The sequence below is a fragment of the Streptopelia decaocto genome, assembly GCF_964273445.1.
Source record: "Streptopelia decaocto genome assembly, chromosome: 7".
In the NCBI taxonomy this organism is placed as follows: Eukaryota; Metazoa; Chordata; class Aves; order Columbiformes; family Columbidae; genus Streptopelia; species Streptopelia decaocto.
In genome coordinates this window covers 58,696,786-58,717,387 of record NC_138661.1, presented here as the reverse complement: position 1 = coordinate 58,717,387, position 20,602 = coordinate 58,696,786, and the positions used below count along the sequence as shown (strand labels likewise).

Below are 20,602 nucleotides of genomic sequence, written 5' to 3'. Positions count from 1 at the left end.
AACCACCATTCACAGAATAACTTTAAAAGGAATAGCCTCCAAATATTGTTTAAAAGTTCTCTATTAACATGAACTTCAATGGACTCTATTTTAACATTTACATTATCATAGGAGCAGTGTTACATAAAATATTAGTTAAGTTGTGATACAGAACAGACTACATTTCATGAAGTAAAAAAGGAAGTGAGTGGATAAGAAAATTCAAACAACAATTCAAGGTATAAATTCTCACTGACAAATTCCTTCATTATATTAAAAAAGCCCTCCAGACGCAGGTAAACATTTTACCTCAGATGGCTCAAGCACAAGATTAGCATATAACCCTGTAATTCAGTTTATTATTGCCTTTATAACTTATGAAGCTATCCAGTTTAATGTGAAATTGTCCCTTCATGCCTGAATTATTTCCTGTAGGAAAGTTTTTATTAACATGAACCCATTTTGAAGTATGCAGCCGAAGGTAGTAAAGTGATGAAGTTTGTGACTTTTCTTATTCCTAATGGTCTTCAGAAAACCTGCCTTCATATCTCTGCTGTACCATCAAAAACGCAACAATGAAATTACCTCTGCAAAGATGTTTTCTGACTATGGACAAACATCAAATTAACTTGTTTGTGAATCTGAAGCATTGCACTTTGTATTTTTCCAGAAAGGAAAAACAGAAGTGAGAATGAAGATACTAATAACATCGTTGCTCTTTTTCAAACTTCTTCAACTGCACCTTCAGTCGAGATTATCTAAACAAAATTCTAACATAACCTTTACTGACATGCTCTATCTGCCCCACAAAATGACCTACAACAATAGCCCAAATTAGACCACTGCATTTCTCAACAGGATGATACATAAGGCAAGACTTCCTCCTTTGCATACAGAGAACTGAAGTTCCAGTTTTGAAGTTTCCATAATCCAAAGGGAAACAAAAAAACAAAAAAAAAAAAAAAAAAAAAAGAAGGAAAACACACACAAACACCACCACAATTTAAATGACTTGTTGCTTACTAGTTTTACCTGCTATCAGTTGAAAGTTATATACATTTTGCTAAAGTGATGTAAAGGTTAATAGAGTCTTGGGAACATAATTTTGAAACTGCTGATTTATGATGCTATGATAGTCATCAAGAAAACTGCCCTGTGTGGAAGACTTAAGTTTTCCAATCTTCCCCCTTACTGGTGTTGCCAAAGAGCCCTGACTTTAGCGCAAATCCCTTCTCTCCAGAGCCAGGCGAGTCTGGAGCATGTGTGATTTTCTAGTGTGCTGCTTTCCTTGGTGCATGCAGTGGAGGGTGGAAGGGAACGATGGGCTCCAGTATCACCTGAACTGGACATATATATCCACAGGTTGCTCCTGGTATAAGAATACTCTTACGCTGGGTTCTCAGCTCTTGATTTCTCAGTAAAGGACTGCTGGAAGATTTTCAAGAATTATTTCACTCTAAACAAATTCTGAGTGGCAAAAGTTGATTTTCAATATTCCACATGACACAAACAAATGAATTTTATGAATTATACTGTTTATATAATGTTCAGGAATTTTAGAAGTAACTAGGAGCCTTCAGCTGCTCTGACAAATCACACAGATGAGTCCATCTTTCAAATGCAGTGTTTCCTACTTTTCAATTAAAGCATACATAAAGTTGACCAAATTTTACCCTGACAAAAACGACACTGGAGTTCACCAAATTCATTACACCTCACAAAACAGATGAGCATAGATCAGGGGTTTCAAACTAACATAGACATGGTGTTCACAGATCCACCCAAAAATATCCTACTGCTTTTTCCTCAGAGAAGAGCAACCACTCAGGTAGTAAGCACATCTATTCTGTACTTGTGAGAAGTCCTCAAAGCTAGATGTTCCTATTTGCCATCCTGTGACACAGCATGCACACCACCAGTAGCTTAGTAAAATCAGTTGCAGACCCTCAACTGTATAAGCATCTAAAAAGGCAAATGCAGATTGGTACTGAAGGCTACAATTTAGGAAACCATCCTATGATTATTTTACCATAGTAGACTTCACAAGCTATTATTTTGGTTAATAAATATTTAAAAGTGTGATTTCAGATGTTAAACTTCTAAAAATATGGAAACACTGACCCTTTCATCCCATCACTCCATCTCTTACACTCTTGCTTTTCTGGAAAGGAGATGACATTCCCAAGCCTGCATGTGGTTTTCTGACTATGTATTAGACCAGAACTGCAAAAGACTCTTTATAATACAAACATGCAATCAACATGCAGGTCTGACAAGGGTGGACATTCTAGAGCAGAATTCTGCACAAGCATTTACCCCATATACCTTTCTAAAAATATTTTTTTTTTCCATGAAAGATCTGTATTTGTAAATTGCAGAGCATAAAGCATATTGTGCCACTGAAGTAATTCAAGCTGTAATTCTGTATATACTAACAAAGGAAGCATTGTTATTAGTGCCATCTGCAAGACTGAAATGTTAGCTTTGACCATATAGGTTCTGTATTTGTTGCCAAAACAATATTCAAATGCAAGACTAGTGGTTTTAACACTGCATTTAGATGTGGCTTGCTACTTTTCATCTTTGAATCACTGAGTTCATTAAAATTCTATAGAATCATTTTAATAAACTTTGAGGACAAAGCAATACAAACCTATTTTATTTTTCAAATGACATAAGATTCTCCCAAGATTTTAACTCCTGGTGCAGTTCTTTTATAAAATTATTTTCAGAGATTGAAAGGGAAACCTAAAGCCTTTAAGTTCAAACTTCATGTAGATTCTACCCAACATTTCCAAATTCAAGTATTTCCAACAGACAAAAATATTGACAGCATGAATCAGTAAGTAAAATCACAAGTTTCAGGTCAAGAGTTTAAACAACAGATGTATGAGGTTTGACTGCCAAGTAAAGTTAATGGCCTATTGAGATCTAAAACCATCACCAGTAGAGAAGTTTCTACATGTCCACACCCTATAAATAATTCTCACAAATCAGTGCAATCCAGAGGAAAGACAGACATCAGTAGCAAGTGGCAATGGCAGACATCATGCTTACATTCACAAAATTACTTGGATGATTAAGCCTAAAACAGCAATTCTCAAATTTCATTGGAGCTTCAGCAGCTTAAGAATACCATATGAAATGCACACAAGTGACTACTGCCTATCACATTAATGCTGGTCAAACTTTGGGGCGTACATACCAAGTTTGTGTAACTGATTTGGTGCACATTTCCAGCAATTACAAGCATAAAGTGAAATTTGGTAGCTTCAGTGACAAAAAAGGAGTCTGCACTTGTACCTTTAACTTCTAAAGTATCATAACATAGAAACATTCAGATATTATTTACAGTTCAACTGAAGTTTCTTTCAACTCTCTTTCTCAGCAATGACAAATTGCTATCAAAGCAGCTCCTTGAGAACCCACAACCATATTCCAGGAATTCCTTTACCTATTCCAAGAGGTCCAATGCATTAAACACCACACCGGATACACGCCGACAGCACCGCATTCTGCACAAAATGTGAAGGCCAAGGACCTTTCAAACACACAGCAAGTAAGGGGAGAATAATCAGAGTGAGATGGGTTACCATCTGCACTCTGAAAACTCTACCCCGTGCATTTTGAGCTATTTGAACATTCAAAGAGTTCTTACAGCCCGCAATTCCCTTCTCCCCCTCAGCTGGGCTAGTCCCGCTCCATGCTTTTTCCCTGCCCAGCAAAGCTCTTTTTCCAGCCAGGTGAGCACATCACTGCCCCGGGGAATAAACAAGAGGTGATAAAGGTCCTTGGAACAGGCAAAGAATTGAGCAGGTCTCTATAGTTTTGGGAACTGCTGTAGTCAGTTACTGAAGAAAAGAGAAATTGGACTCACATCAGGCTTTATTTTAGAGGAAAGCAGCAACTTCTTTTTGAAAGACAGCTTACTAGAGTAATTCTGTCAGAGCATTGTGAGTTGTCACTCAACACCCGTGCCCCACTGCAGCCCAGTTGGAGTTCATGAGCAAACAGTGCACTTAGAATTCTGTTACAAATGCCTGAATCAAAACATACTTTACAAAGAATTATTTTATAGTACACTTCTGGCAAACTAAATAGCCTCTCTTTAAACACTGATCTCAGGAGGCCTCAATAAACAGAATCATTTTGAGCTGTTAACTTGATATACCTTGTGTTGGAACATTTCCCAAGGCAAAATAGTTGTGCACAACCTTTAGACACAATCATGTAATTTCGAATCTGACTGACTGATTTGGTGGTATCAGGTTTATGAGTACCTGAATAACATGCTTTTATCCTCAACTTCAAATTCTTCATTCTACCTGGAGAGACTTCAGGTAAAATCCACCAACTGTGCTTTGAAGATAGTAGAAACTAAAGAGAGGTTTTCGGTCCCATTTTTAAGTGAGAAAAAAGTACTTCACACAGAGCCTAAAATACCATCCACCTTCAAGAATATATACCCTGATCACTTTCCTAGTAATTGAACCTTTGCCACCACCCCTTTTTTTATTTTCTGGGATGGGATATGAAGGATTCACAAGACTGAGGGAAGCCTTTTCAGCCTATCCTCTTGACTAGGAACAAGACTGGAAAACAGGAAGGAAAACTACCCAAAGGGTATGTACTGGGCCAGGCTACGGTAAGTTTTTTCATAGAATCCTCTAAGGTACTGTGTTTAAGATTTATGACTGAAAAAATGCAGATAACACAATAATGTTTTAGCTCTTGCTGAACAGTGTTTGCACAGTGTCAAGACCTTCTCAGATTCTTACTCTGCCCCTACAGTGAATAGATCGGGGGGTGCGCGAGAAGCTGGGAGGGGACATGACCAGGCAGGTGACCTGAACTAACCAAAGCGGTATTCCACACCATATAACACCATGCTCAGCAACAAAAGGGAAAGAGGAGGTTTAGAAAGTTTCCATCATCTATTCACAGGACAAGGCAAGTGATTGCCTTTGCATCCCTTGTTCCATTTTCTTCCTATGTTCTTCCACTTTTTCATTTGTTAAACAATTTTATCTTAACCCTCAAGTTTTCTTGCTCTTTCTCTTCCTCTGTCCCACTGAGGATGGGAAGTCAGTGAGCAGCTGCATGCTGCTTAGCTGCCTACCAGGGCTAACACACAATAGGGTGATTTTAAAATATAATCTTGAATGTGATAGCATTATGGTTTTAATTTGGCATAACTGAAATGCGGCTTTATTCTTTGAGTTTTATTGTCACTGCTTATCTAACTTTAATACTCATTCACCTCTTCTGGATCACAAAGATTTCAAACAACTTGCCCATCCCCACAATTACAGTTAGAGAGACTTCAAAAACAGTGTAAGGAAAGGAGAGTCAATAAAAATTGACAAAATACTTTGAAAATTGCTAATAGGGTAAAAATCTGAGAGACTGAAAAACACACATCCAAGCTAGCCCACTTACGTCCCCCAATACAAAGCCTGAACTCTGATGTTAACCTTGTGAACCCTCATCTATTTCAGTTCACACAAACTGCTTCACTGTTTCACTTTAACAAATTTGCAGCATTATGTCTCTAGTTATATTGTTGCCCTCTATTTTTAGCTCTAATAGTATGCCATAAGTTTTAAAAGAACAAAATTGATGCCTGCATGAGATACCTCATTAAGACCACTGCAATTAGGAAAAAAATAATTATGATACTCTCACATAATAATATGAACATACCCATCTTTTTTGGATACTCAACAGGGTGAGTTTACGGTGCAGTAATATCATTTCACACATACATGGCAGCTTAACAACTTTAAACACAGCAATGCTACAGTTACAGAAGCTCTTAAAACTTGAGTAACTGCAACTACTGCCAGAAGAGGCAGTCATGCTCCCACCTGCTTATTTCCACCCCCACACTGTCCCCTTTCTTGTGCTGGTACAAATGGTCATGCAGCTACAAGTTGAGCAGGCTCAGATAGCTAATCCTTCTTAAAATTAATAATTTCTGGTTGCTTTTTCAGTGGGTTAGTGTTAACCTGAGTAAGTCCTCTAGCTTCTCAACAGAATCCTTAACTCTCCTGGAAAAGGACTGAGCGATATAACGGTACCAGCAGAGAAGTAGCATTAGTAGTATTTTAAATACATGTATTATATGTAGTAGTACTTAAATTACTAAATACCAACACCACCTGGACATAGTGCCACTTTCTTTAATATCCTGAAAGACAGAAACTACACCCTCCATCCTTAGGTACGAGTCTCTGTAAATGTCAGTGCTGCTCACAGGACAACAGGAATAACTCGCCCTCTTCTATCCTGAATGGCCTAGAAGAGCCAAAAGTGTCATTACTGCAGCAATCCTACTGCTTTTGCCCTCAGGCCATGCTCACTGCTTTCCAGCCTGCTGTAGGTACAGAATAACTGCTGGACATTACAGAAGAAAGCCAAGGCCATACTGAGACTAGGGGCCCTGGCTAAGTGAAGCCTAAGAATGCTTTCCAGTGGTGGATGACCCAATGCAGAAATGAGAATAGGTACAAAATAAAATTCTGTAGTAGGGCCTCGGTGACCTTGTTCCTTTTGAAAAAAGGAGCATGTGTTTTACTCTCTTCTCTGCCTCATGTAGATTATGGACTTGTGTTGTTTTCAAAGATCACTTCCTCGGAAATGCTTCTCTAGTAACAAGATCTTAATTTTAAAAAAATTAACAAAAGTGTTTGCCATCTCACTGAAACAGAATTGCATGACAGCTGTGAACTGTCACTCCTGTAAAATGCATATGGAGAAATTATTTTTCTAATACATACCACACTTCAAAGTCTAATACTTCCAACATTCTAAACATGTCCAAAATAACACTATGCCTCAGAAATAAAGAGTATGTTATGAGGCCAGTGTTTACCTTTGAGAGTTTGTTCCTACTATCATGGATTACTAGTCATTTGTAAAAGAATATAAATGACAACCAGAAAAAGTTGGTATGGGGCCAGAGTTAAGTACCTGTATCCAGGGTATTCAAAAGACTACAGAAAAGGGTATGGTGGGGGGCACATGTCTGCGGACAGCTGAAATAAAGAACAAAACATTTACTTTTCAGTTTTAGGCTATTTCCCATTCAAGTTCTGTATTTTAAAAGGTTTTAAATATGTCTTACTTAAGAATGCCTTGAAGAACCAGTTTTCTTACATTTATCTCCTGATGGTATTTTAAATATGGTACATTAAGGTAATTCAATTTAAATTACTTCCCTTAAAAATCAAACGCAGCAACTGTCAATAACAAAAGAATACAAATATTTCCTGGTCATGCCTACAGATCACACAAGAACTCTAAGAGAGTTTCCTGTTATGAATTAAGGGGTAACAAAAAATACATCCACAGTAGTTAACAGATTGAGTTTTGAAATCTATATAGTTTTCTCTTAACCACTGGACACTGAATATTTCATCCTCTTATTCTTAAAGGTTATCATTTCAACTGATTGTACTTTTTCATCCTCTGACCCTGAATTGTTTAATTTCCAGGCGTTTTTGTAACCAGACTAAACAAATCATGAGAATTAAATATAAATGTTCGCCCTTTCTGGAAACTATCTGCCAGCCTCTATACATTCATTACAATACAAACTTCATATTCATATCTACAACAGCCTCATCTTTATATGGCTTCCTTTTGCTTGTATCTTCTTTCCACCTTCCTAATCAGCACATTCCTTTTTTTTTCCTTAAAAAACAAAAAGCTGGGAAAAAAGGGATGCAGGAACATCCCAAGGTATAACACATATTACACTTTTATATATTAATGTATAATCACATCATTTGTTTCCTATGGAGAGTCACAGAAGCACTGGATGTGCTTTCACACTTGCCCTCTTTCGAGTATGGAACTACCATGAACTTCATTTAAATATTTGCCTATGCTGCTAATATTCTAAAAGACTTTCTGCTGGATTGAATTACAAATGCAACGTTGGCATAAAAACAAACTAGAGTCTGAGCAAAAAATGATAACAGAAGAACAGTTTTCTCTTTTTGGACAACTTTGAAGTGGAAGGTTTACTTCACTACAATATCACCAGACAGGTATGTTAAAACAATGAAATTCTTGTATAGTTTAGAGATTAAAACTCATGAATACAAGGGTAATTTTAAATTTCAATAACTGGTGTTTAACTCTCCATCTCCTGCTGGGGAAGGATAAACAGAAACTGAATAGTGAGGCGGGTCAGCAGGAATTCTTTGTGTAGTTCTCTAGCAATATTGCACAGAATGAAGGATAACAGTTAAGAACATAAGCACCCACGAAGCCTTAGGCATAACCTATCTGCTGCCACTGCAAAGGGCTCCAGGGAGAACATGGAACTCTGAAGCACATGTCCATAGAAGGTACAGATAAGAAAATGTATCTATGAAGAAGGACATAGATGATTTTTACATACACTAACTGATAAAATATTTCATTTACAAAAACCAGGTACTACTTTAAGTTGTTATATCTACTTTTTTTTTTTTCCCTTCAAACATTGTTACTGATCCCAACACAATACCTGTATGATTCAGTAAACACACCTCCTTCCATTCCTTTAGCTCCTGCAGTACTCTGCCAGATTTCGAAAAAAATGCTATTTACATCTGTTTTCGGAGATTATTTACAGTGAAAACTTTCACAGTATATCAAGTATATTTCTCACACAGCTTCAAAATCAGAGCATTCACCAATCCAATGGATTCATGCATGCTTCCTCATGCTACTTAAAAGACTTTCATCGCACGTGATTATCGAGAAGATAAACCTGAACTGCAGCATGATAACCAGTTCTAAGCTACTCAAAGAACTACCTATCTAAAAATAATCTGTTGACATTTTTCAGAAGTACTTACAGTATCTTTGTGGTCACAATCTCAAAGATTAAACTGAATTGAGTGCTTTTACCAATTCTACCCTTTAATTTTTTAGAACACAGCCAACATGTCCTTTTCAGCAGTTATTTCAGCTGCCAATACTGTGCAAGACTGTTCAGTGCAATCTTGATTACAAGCCAAACACTGCAAAAAGAAAATACTACACACTTCAGTGGCTGAAACTGTGATCCAGTTGATTATCATTACATCAGAAGTTTACAAAAATATTACAGACTTATTAGTATTTTCAATCATCAGTTCTTTAGTCACTACTGGCATTGTTTTGAGAAAATTTTGTTCAAGACAGAAAAATAACAAAATGCTAAATAGCTCACCTGAAGGTATACCATACTAATTATCAAAGGGATAAAGTGTAAAATATCAGGTTCAAGTATTCACAAAAGGAATTGTGCTGGTTTGACTGCAAACAAGTCGTTTTCTTCATGCAGTTAGAAACCTTTTTATTGTAGCTAGCACAGTCATTGTTTAAATTTAGTTTGAGAACAAGAGATAACAACCCCAGGACAGAGTTAATGTTTTTAATTGCGCTGGCCTGAGAGTCAAGGATGTTCCAAGCTCTCTGCCCACAGGTGTGAGGCAGCTGGGAAGGGAGGCAGGGATGGGGCAGAGCTCAACTGACATCCAGATGGATCAATAAGAGTATTCCACCCCATTAGCATCATGCTTCAGATTTAAGGAGAGTCGGGATCTTCTGATTTCTCTGTCTCTCTTTGTCGGAGGCAGGACAGAGACCTGTTTGGGGGAGTCCTGTTCAGGACTTTCTTTAGTTCGGCCTCTTGCCATCCTGTTCTGCAGAGGCCTCTGGGCCTTTCTGCCCTTTCCACCCCCCTTCTCCCCCCGCCTTCTCTCTCTGGGATCAGCTGTTCAAGATCAGGGAGCTGCTTCCTGGGACTGGCTGCTCAATGTGGATGGAGTTTGTGAGGAATTGCACTGAGTATCTATTATTTAATATTCTATTTCTATTTTATATATATATTTACTACTAGAGTGTTAGTATTTTGTTATTTTATTAAACCGTGTTTATCTCAATCCCATTTTCTCCCTTCCCTTTTGATTCTCTCCCGTTTAGGGGGTGGAGGGAGGGTGAGTCAGCAGCTATCACGGTTACATTGCTAGCTCGGGTTAAACCACAATAGGAATTAAAAACTTTTTCAAACTGAATATGTATATGTAATTTACTCAATTTTCTAGACACACAATTTTCACATTTAGTTTCTTACATAAAATCCAGTATATTTTCAAATACAACAGAAAGAATGGAGCTGTGACTGGATATGTGAACATCTGTACATATTTTAGTGCATTATTGTATCAATTGTAATGTACTGGGAAAAAGGGTTGAAATAATAACTCCCCCTCCATTCCAAGTTTAATTCTGACAGGACTAAAACACGCAAGTCAAAGATAACACAAACTCAAGGTATTGCTCTATTTCAGTAAGTCTCCACAAGTTTTAACCTTGTATTAATATCAATACATTCTATCAACAAAAGGAAGTTGATAACAATTATTTTCATCAGTATTTGTGTGGCAGGACAATTCATATGTTAGAACTATGATATAAGGCCACATTGATCTAAATCCACAGGTACTTAGGTTTTAGAAATGAAAAAAAGAATTAGTGGACTTCATTTAAAAATGGCAACAAGGCACTAGAAACTGTTGTCATACACTAAAATTCTGAAAGACAGCGTAGAACACAGGTGTCAAACACCCAGCCCGCAGGCCGAATATGGCCCTGTGCCTTGTCTGTTTCTACCCAGGGGCAGTGCTGAGCTCTTTGCCCCCAGGCTCCTGCCAGCCCTGGTCAGTGTTGCTGCAGCACAGCGGTGAGCCTGTGTAAGAAGAGTAATAGGTGAGACTGATGGGGGACACTAGTAACTGCTTTGGGGCAGTGAAAGACAAGACAAGAATTACATGGTGTGGGGGAAGGCGCTTAAAAGGGTACTCTCAACTGGGCAAACATTAAATTTTGTAATAAATTAGCCAGATACATGAACTTCAGCAATTACATGTTATTTTTCAAAAGTGCCTGTAAAAAGCAGCCATGTCCCACTCATGAATTCAAACATGTTCAGTAAGGTTGATGCAGAAGGAAGGCAATTTGATGACAGATGGGAGAGCAAATACATGTTTGTTTAAAGGAGAAAAAAACAGTACATCTTTTGTGTTATAAGACAGTGTTGGTGATAAAAGGAGTACAATGCACATAACCGAGTGGCAAACACAAGGCATGGGCGAAATCCTAAAATTACATTTGGCCCTTTGAAGGCAACTGTGAGGCTGATTGTGGCCTTTAGTGAAAATGAGTTTGACACCTGGGTGTAGAATGTAACATTGACAGATCTTTAAAGTATACTCTGCCTCCAACTAATTCACAGCTTCAGAAAAAGTTCATTACTAGTTTGAGAAACAGTGTGTAGCTGCACAAAAAAATAAGGATTATACCTGTACCACTGTACTCATTTGATCTAGAAACTTGAATCACAAGTGACAGACAAAACTCTAAAGAAAAGTGCATTTCTTGTTTGTGGTGATGTTCACAATGTATTGCCATAGCAAAATAAATAAATATATAAAGGGATATGTTATTTAGTCATCAGACTATTCTACTGAGTGATAACTTTAGCTAGCAGCATTTAAAGACTGAGATTCCAGTACCAAGTACTACCCAAGAGCTTGTTGGTACCTCTTAGGTAAAAACTTTCCATCAGATGATCTTGAGGTGTTATTAGATAATTATCCTGAACATCTTTCATGCCCAGATGTATGTAGCAAGGGGGACTAAACTGTGACTGAGAAGCACAGTGGCTGAACTAAGCAGGGAAAGTGCTTGCATTCTGCTCTCATGCCTTATTCACCAAACCAAATTACCACCTGAATATCATTCAGAAAGCACCTGTTTGCAAGGAACACATGACTTGGTAGAATTCTGTGTGGATTTTCTGTTTGCTTCCTAAATTTGGTTTCCAGAATATCTGCTCGGTCAATGAAGCAGTCAGTTTCTCTATTTGTCACAATCATACCTTTATGTTTTACAACTGAGCACACCAGAAGGAAAGCAGGAAAAAACGATAAATTACACAAGCTGTAACCAAGTAGAAAAAAAATGATAAATTACACAAGCTGTAACCACTCGTAGAACCTCTTAATACACAGGAATGAAAGAACGAGGATGTCATCAGCACTGAAAAGAACAGCACCCCTTTACAACATAATTGCAAAATATCTTAATCGTATTCCTGCTCTTCTAATGAAGAAATTAGAGCAATACCCATCAAGAAACATATTTTGTTTGTCCAATGCAGAAGATTAAAATGGATTCATTAGTGAAGGGATGAAAGGGATGAAAAGAACTCACACTACCTTCTTTGATTTAATGGCAGCAAGTACAAAGCACATGTATATATTTATTCTGACAGGTGTACTTTGGATAGCTCATGCTGGAACACGTTGAGAAAGTTTCTGTACAGCATTTATTTAATTAGTGGCACAGACACTTCAAAAACCTCATAGCAGAACATACTTTTTAGATAATATTTTACACTTTTTATGGTCTGACCAATTATTTTTATGTTATGACTGGGTCTGGGCAATAATCACTAAGTTCTGATACATCTTGATTTTCATGAAAAGTCTTAATAAAGTTCACTTACATTACTAGTAATCAAACACACAAATCTAACTTTCTCATCAACTGTGCTGATCAGAATATTTTGTTATTTTCTATTTGAAGTAGATTTGCCCAAAATAAGCTTCAAGGCTACTTTTCCTCTAAGAAACACTGAAAGACACAGAAGTGTTTTTCCTTCTAATATCGCCATTTTCTTCTTATTTCCATTATTATCTTATACTATTCCCCCTCCCTCCTCAGGGTTACTGTTTTACTATACTAACAGGGGAAAAATTTATACCTAATAACAACGCAATTTTTAAAGAACATGCTTACCATTTACTACCAGGGTTCAGCAATGTTCTGTTTTATTGCCCTCTGTTTTATTGGATATAAAAGACTAAGCTGCATGACTTAGCTCTAAGATAGAAGGAGAAAATGAACTGAAGATTGGAAAGCAAAGGAACATGGACCAGTTCACAATGAACTCCAGATCTATTAGAGTGACCAGAAATTCTCATTGCCCCCACCATAAGGAATTACAGGAACAGCTGAGAAAGTGTTAGGCAGTGGTAGGGATGCAAGAACAAATTTAGTAAATTTACTAAATGCCTGTATAACTTGGGCAAAAATAAATATTAAAAAAATATATATAAAAAGAAATCCCAACATTGGGTTACCAGAAACTGCTTTCATACATCTGTTCCAAATGAAAGAGAACTTTATGCCAAAATTATGAGCAGGAGAAAATAAGTCCCTGACCACCTGCACTTCGGAGATGCAGCTGAACCTGTGCAATGTCCAAAAGAAAAATTTTAGGAAGAGTGAAATAAAAGATATCCTAAGTGCAGCTGTGAAACTACTAGTATTTTGTATCCATGAAAACATGCTATTACTCTTTACAAAAACTAATGAGAAAATACATGCGCTATACTTTTAAGATGACAATCTGAGCTGTTAGGATACACTGATACATAAACATACAAACACAAACTCAAGACTTAAAAATAACCTAATATCTATCTTTATATTCTTAAAATACAGAGGCTGTTCATGCTATAGATACCTCCTACTACCATATCTATCATGGCATCAAATAAGCTTGTAGACAAAAACCAAAGTCCTTTTCCTACCCACTCCTTTAGATGATTAGTCATTCCCCAGACCAGCCCAAACAAAAAACATTGCATTTCTTTTTGCTCTTTTACACTGGAATGCAAACAAAAAATATGGTTGTGGAAACAGCACAAGACAGTGAGTTATACAAGTGATATCACTCAGCCCATTGGGAAGGAACAGAAAACATGAACTGTAATCCTTTATCCACCCCTAAAGGACAGAACTGAAACTCCAAATGATCTACTTTGCCTCCAGCTGCTGATAATGGCATAATAGGAATATTTAGGATAAGGCTGTTGAGAGCTCAGAGACATGGAGAATTCTGTTTGCCCATAACTCACAGTGTTCTCCGCAATCAGACTATTAATGAATTTCAGAAGGACTTAATGTGAATGCTGTAGCATAACATTTGTTAAACTCCCTATCACTAAAATAAAAATGAAGGTATACTAAAAAAAAATTGGAAAAGTTGAAGATAATATTTTATTAAAACATATATATATATATATAAACAGATGGGCTTAACCAAGAGTGAATCTCTTTTCCTCCTCAATTTCATTTTTCTTCTATTCAGCTCCATTTACTTACAAAATGCACAGGTGCATAATAAAGAACTTGAGAAAACTTGCTGAGAAAAAGGAATTCACACTAGCATTATCAATGTACAAAGTTTATAGATTTCACACTGTGTGTTTAAGATATTCATATCTATAATAACATGTATTCATCTTCCTTTACCCATACTTCCCCTCCCTACAGATAAAAGTGCATTCAAAATCCTAGTCCAATGAGTCAGTTAAAAATACACATCTGAATCATATGTTTATTCTGAATACAATTTGAAAGCCAACAGGGATACTATTAATACATATAACTAAAAAAACAGCCTCAGCTAGCTGCTTTTATTAATCACCTTGTCTGTTCCAGTTAACTACAACTAATGCCACAAGGTTTCTCTTGACAGTCTCCTTTATCTCTATGTTTGTTTGTTTTTAAAATGAAATCTTTAATTGTACTAGCTACTGACTTCTATCCCTGGTCTTATGTTTTGGGGTTGGTTTTTTTTAAGCAAATATTTAAGCATACTAGCTACTACATCCCTTGTTTGAACTTTCTGGAGATCACTCTTTCCTGTAGAAAGACTTAACGTAGTCCTTTAAAGATTAGGATTTTAAGAAAGCAAACAAGAGGTAAAGTTACCTTCGTCCTACATATATCCTGTACTTGCCTGTACAACTCTATGCACAAAAGTTTGTTCCTAAAATGCAGTATTGGTATTTGTTTCACAGTTCTGCTCAATAATACCATTTAAGGATCAGCACCTAATTTTGCTCAACTCTATAAAATTGAAGCCCTTGCCTCATAAAGCCTCCCATAAGAATATACGATGGAACAGGCAGATGTAACAAACCACTGACTTTGATGAAAAATAACAGGACGAGTTTGAGTAATTTATCAGAACAGTAAAACTGTTAAAAAAGTCGGCTAAATACACAACTGTACCTGGTCATGAAATGAAATGTCTGCTAATACTGCTCTACAAAAAACTGTTTCCAAACGTTTCGCAGCATCACTCCAGGAGCCTCTTCCCTGAACAGTCTCACTCTTACTTGACACGTGTCATTCGCCTATCGCTGCAGGACAGAGTCCTGGCCTTCCTCCTTCCCGCGGGCCCTTATCTTTAGCCTATAGCCAGAAACAAGCCTTCTCCTTCCTCCCGCAGCAGAGACAAGGGGCCCACAATAGAGGAAACCCCATCAACCCCCTGCTGAGCCGGGCCACGTTTCCTCCGGCACCCGCCGCAGGCACAACCGCCCGTTTTGTGCAGCGCTCCGTCCCGGCGCTGGGCAGGCACGGAGCGGCCCCTCCGGCTGCCACAGAGCACGCCTGTCCCTTTCCCTCGACGGAGAACGCCGGCAAGCACCCAGAGACCCGCCTCGCCGCCGGGGCCGGCTCTCCGCTCTGCTCCCTCAGCCCAGGGCCCGCCCACGCCCGCCGGCGGGCTGCCCGCCCGGGGGGCTCCGCACGAACCCTGTGACACTGGGAGCGGCCCGGCCCGCGGCCGAGCGCAGGCGCCGCCGGCCCAGCCCCGGCCCCGCCGCCACGCAGGCCGGCCTCCCGCATGCCGCAGCACAGACAGGTGCAGCTCTCCGGCCGCCCCCGAGGCCTTGCGCAGCCCCGGCTCGGCCCCGGCCTCAGCCTCCTCCTCCCCGAGCCAGCCCACACGAAACAGCCTCCCCCTCCCCCTCGCGCACCATTCTCCCCCGGCCCGGCCCCCCGCGGGCCAAGGGCTGCACGGCCCCCTCACAAAGACGGGCCCTCCCTCGCGCCGGGCCTCGCAGGGAGACGGCGAAGCCGAGCCAGGCCAGGCTGGGCCTCCTCCGCGCCCCCCCCCGCCCCGCCTCGGCCGGCTCCGGCACCCCGGGCCTCCCGCACGCCGCAGGGGCGGCCGCCGCCCCCACCTCCCGCTGCAGCGCCCAGCCTAAGGCGACCCCGCTCCGCCTCACCTCTTTGGGGACGAGCTGGTTCTCCTCGCTGGGCACCATGGCCGGTGGCGCGGTGCTGAGCCCGCAGCAAGCTGAGCTGAGCAGCGTCGTCGTCGTCACCAGCGGGAGGCGGGGGGACGCCAGCGGCTCATCCTCCGCCGCCGCCCCAGCCGGCGAGGGCAGCGCCTGAGCGCCCGCCTCCTCCGCCAATCAATGGGGAAAATGGCCGCCGGCGCCGCTCTCGCGAGAGCCGACTCGGCCCTGCCGCCGCGGGGCGCGTCCTGCCGGCGCCCTCGCCTTCGCCTTCGGCGCGGCAGCCATCAGTCCGCGCCCAGCGCCGGCCGTGCCCGGCTGAGGTGCACACTGTTCGACAAAGGACGAGAAGCCGTGTAGGCGACGCAGCGCGCTGACCAGGGTAGAGCCGTCCCGCCCGCTGCCGCGCCCTGGAGGGCTGTAAATGGCGCTTGGCTGCTGCCACCCACCCCCGTCACGTTCCCTGCCCCGGAGAGCAGCGGCGGGAAGCGCCGTCCGTGAGGAGACCGGCAGGGAGGGGGGCTCTGCCGCCGCTATTGGTCTCCTCACGCCTCTGTTGCGGGGCCCTCAGGCTTGCAGCAGGCGGTTAAAGTTGAGTTTCGCTAATCAAGTGAGGAGGTAGCATGTCTAGAGGTCATGGCTTGCAGGTGCAAGCCTGGAGGAAGTCCAGCGGTGGGCTACGAAGATGATTAGGGGCCTAGAGCACCTTTCTTATTAAGAGATACTGAGAGAGCTGGGTCTGTTCAGCCTGGAGAAGTGAAGCCTGAGAGGGGATCCCATCGATAAATATTTCAAGAGTGGGTGTCAAGAGGATGGGACCAGGCTCCTTTCAGTGCTGCCCAAAAGTAGAATGAGGGGCAACAGGCACAGATTGAAGCACAGGAGGTTCCATCTGAATATGAGGAGAAACTTCTTTACTTTGAGGGTGCCAGAGCCCTGGAACAGGCTGCCCAGAGAGGCTGGGGAGTCTCCTTCTCTGGAGACATTCAGGACCTGCCTGGACACATTCCTGTGTGATCTGCTCTGGTGAACCCACTTTGGCAGGTGGGTTGGACTGGATGATCCCCAGAGGTCCCTTCCAACCCCAACCATTCTGTTCTTCTGTGCAGGAGAAAGCTGATGAGGGCTTCCCATGGGTGTCGGGGCCTTCAGCCGCCTGTAAGACCAGGGCTGGCAGCCTGTGCTCAGGCGCTGGGCCTCTGTCCTGGGGTCACGGCAGGTGTAGGAGCCAGCGAGCTCCCCACACCACAAGGGCCTTCCTTTTGCACGGCTTCCCTTTGCACAGCATCCCTGCTCTGCCGCCTATGAGGGGCCCCTGCCCCAGCCGAGGGGCACAGGGGCTGCGGGCTGCAGTTTCAGTTGGTTTCACTCTTTTCCTCTCTCATCTGGATACACACTTGCTGGTGCTTGGCTGTGGAGTTAGGAGACCAGCAGGAGTGGAATAGTAAGCACAAGCTGGTCCCACTAACATGTGGGTCCTTCTCTTGGTGCCCAGGAGCTGTTCTTTGAAGTCATGCTGTAAAGTTAAGCATGTACTTGTTCTCTCTAAATTTAGGCTTCATAGTAACTTTTCAAATGAAATTCGAGGGTGTTTCCATGACATGACTTAATTGTTGATTTTTGTCTACAACAAGCTTAAATGAATCTGTTTTTCATGCTATCCGAGGCATGCCAAAAGCCAATACTTATCTCTAGAAGACTGAAATGCACATTAGTAGACAACTAATTATACATTAATGTCTACCTCACTGCAAAATAGTTTTTAAGAGAAAAACGTTCTACTTAGCTAATGAAGAAGAATGGTGCATGGCAGATGTACATTGTTGTGCAACTACTTTTGTCATTATTTTAGTGTCCTCTTGTGGAAAAATGCAGAATTGAGGATACTTTTTGGTTTTGTGTCTAAGAAACTTTGTGTTTTGAGGTAGTTTTTGAAACCTATTGTGCTGAAGGTTATTGAAAATCTGTTGCGAATATTTAGTGAAATAAAATTACCTCCCTTTTCATGTTTAAAGTATGTAATTTCTCTGGTTCCTCTCCATCACCCTACTTTCTCAAAGGTGACATAAGTAGCATGTTATGGAGTTACGATACGTTATTAGTATTTATATTAGTATAGTATTTAAACACTTTAGAAAAGGCTTCAAAGTGGTCATTTCTGTGAGTAAGAACATCAGTAGTTTCATTTTCATCTTTCAAGTGTGCTATGATAGGTGCCAGGTTCCTTTTTTTTCTTTTCAGTTCTGCTCTGTGAAATAAGCACAGAAATCCTGTCATTGAAAACTTACTCAAAGCAGTTTTTAAGTGTATTTCTGTCCTGTTTTTCATTACATAACTTAATAGGATCAAGTTATTTATGTAGTAAAGGTCAGGAGGTTCTTTGAGACAGGAGCTCTTGCTCTCTAGTTTTAAAATATGCTGCAACTGAAAGCCCCTCAGCTTAGACATTTGAGCTGTAATATGACGAAATCAGGCACCAAGGCAGGAACATGGGAGTCCCTTGCTTTTAATGATACTTTACGTTAAGCATAGGGCTGTGTAGAGCTACCCCTCTACAAGAGGCAAAAGTATGTAAAATAGCTGGTTTTTTTTTTTTTAATAGGATGGACAGTGTGGAATTAATGAACTCATGTCTTTTAGAAAAGAGGGTTTTTTATAAATGCTTATCAGCTGTGTTGATTAAAAGGTTTGTGATTTAGTTGGGGTTTTTACGGGGGCCTTTTGTAAACATCTGGGTGTGAGAAATGGTATAACTGCAGAAGAAATGGAAAATGGTATTAACATTTGTAGATATTTGAAGAAGCATAGCTGCCTGGTGATCTTCTACTGTGCAGTGGTCCAAAGATCCATGAGATAAGTGAGCAAGTACTTGAGTTGAAGAGCCGGAGGAGAGACATAAGCTTGCAATAGGTAACACAATCATCAAAGCACTGGCTGGAAGACTCCCAACGGTGGTATGTGAATAATGGGCCTGGTGTTATTTTTTGCAGGGGGTTATACACCAAAACCTCTGGAATTTGGGGGATTCTTCCTCTGTTTTGTAAGGAATGCAGAATTCAGGAATGAGAAGCTTTCAGAGATGTTACTTTTGAAAGTTCTTTTGACTTTCTAAAGTGTTATGTTTTGAATGAGGTTTTTTGCTGACACTTGTGCTTAACAAAGGGCAAAGCTATGGGACTCAGTGAGTTTAATTAAAATATATTATTCTGTTGGGGTAGAGAGGTAGCTGCCACAGATATGTGCCTACTAGATAAGAATCTGGAGTTTGTTTTTTAAAGAAATAATCTGTTAGATCCACCTGCCAAACTTTAAAACTGTGCAAACATCTAGTATAGAGTGTGTTCATGAACCATCTTCAATGGAGTAATAATCTCTAGTTAATAATAAAATCTCCAGGAGCTTTTGTAATTTGTGGACCCTACAGTATTTAATTTCTTTATGTGAGACTTCTTAAAGTGGAATATTCAGAATGTGAGTTTTATGAATGGAATCTTAGCCTTATGTAAAGACTGATTTAACATACCACAGGTTTAACTCACTATTAGTGTGAAGAAGAAAAATAGGTATCTCAGACTAAAAATGATGCTGGATGTGCAGTTACAGGTAAATTTATTAGACTGATTGTCAAACTATTTTTCAAAGATGCATTAGTGAGTCACAAGTGCTGAAGAGTGTCGTTTTTCAGTCACTGACACTTGGCTAGTTTTAGTCAATATGGTACTTATCACAGTAATGTATGCATTATATTAATGGAAATCTAGTTATGCAACATCAGTATGCTAGAGTAATTAGCAGGCCTTCATTATAAGATATTATGAACTTTTAAATTAGTCAGTGGGAACAAGATACCTTCCCCCCTCTGCAACCTCTTTTGAAGTTTATGCTTTAATCACTTCTCTGTAAAAATTCACTCCCTCCTGTCCAAACATATGTATCCAAGATCTGACAAATCATGAAAAAAATTATAAAAACTAAACAGAGGGAGTGCTGCCATCTAGCTCTTTCATATGTGCAGCCATATGCTAAGAACTCTAGGAGTACAAAATTTTAAGAAAACAGGTAAATGTCAGAATACAAACTGGCATTGTCTTTCCCAAGTTTACCTGTTTGAAATAGAAAACCTACGTAAGGAGGACTGTGTAGATGAATAGCATTGATTTGGGATGTCTTCTCTGAAACAATTCAGTTTTGAATTTTCAAATAGAGTGTTGGTGGGAGATCCATGGCCTGTTTCAGAGGTTGGTGGCCTTATTTGTAGAGCCACCATTGCACTACTCAGTTTCTTCTGTACTGATCTGTTTAAAAAAAAAAAATCAGGAAAAACCCACAACACCCCCTCAAACCAAACCAAACAACCCAAACCTGAAGTTTGCAACCTTGGCAGGTTGCTGATGAATTATCAAAATGACACAGCCATTCTATATTTGCCAGCAGTAGAAACGTAGCCAATGCTGATGTGGTGCTCTTTTAGAGCTCTT

General features: G+C 40.3%; 1 protein-coding gene across 4 annotated transcripts in view; it reads right to left on the bottom strand.

The window, feature by feature from the left end:
• USP47 (ubiquitin specific peptidase 47) overlaps positions 1–16,313 on the bottom strand; it is a 58,881-nt gene extending 42,568 nt beyond the window's left edge. For 3 of the 4 annotated variants that reach the window (XM_082059166.1, XM_082059167.1, XM_082059168.1), the window contains exon 1: positions 16,113–16,312. In XM_082059166.1, the coding sequence (XP_081915292.1) occupies positions 16,113–16,151 (39 nt within the window). In that variant the 5' untranslated portion in view covers positions 16,152–16,312. Of the gene's footprint in view, positions 1–16,112 lie in introns of all 4 variants that reach the window. The other variant, XM_082059165.1, reaches the window with a different exon arrangement.
• Between the last annotated feature and the right edge of the window lie 4,289 nt (positions 16,314–20,602).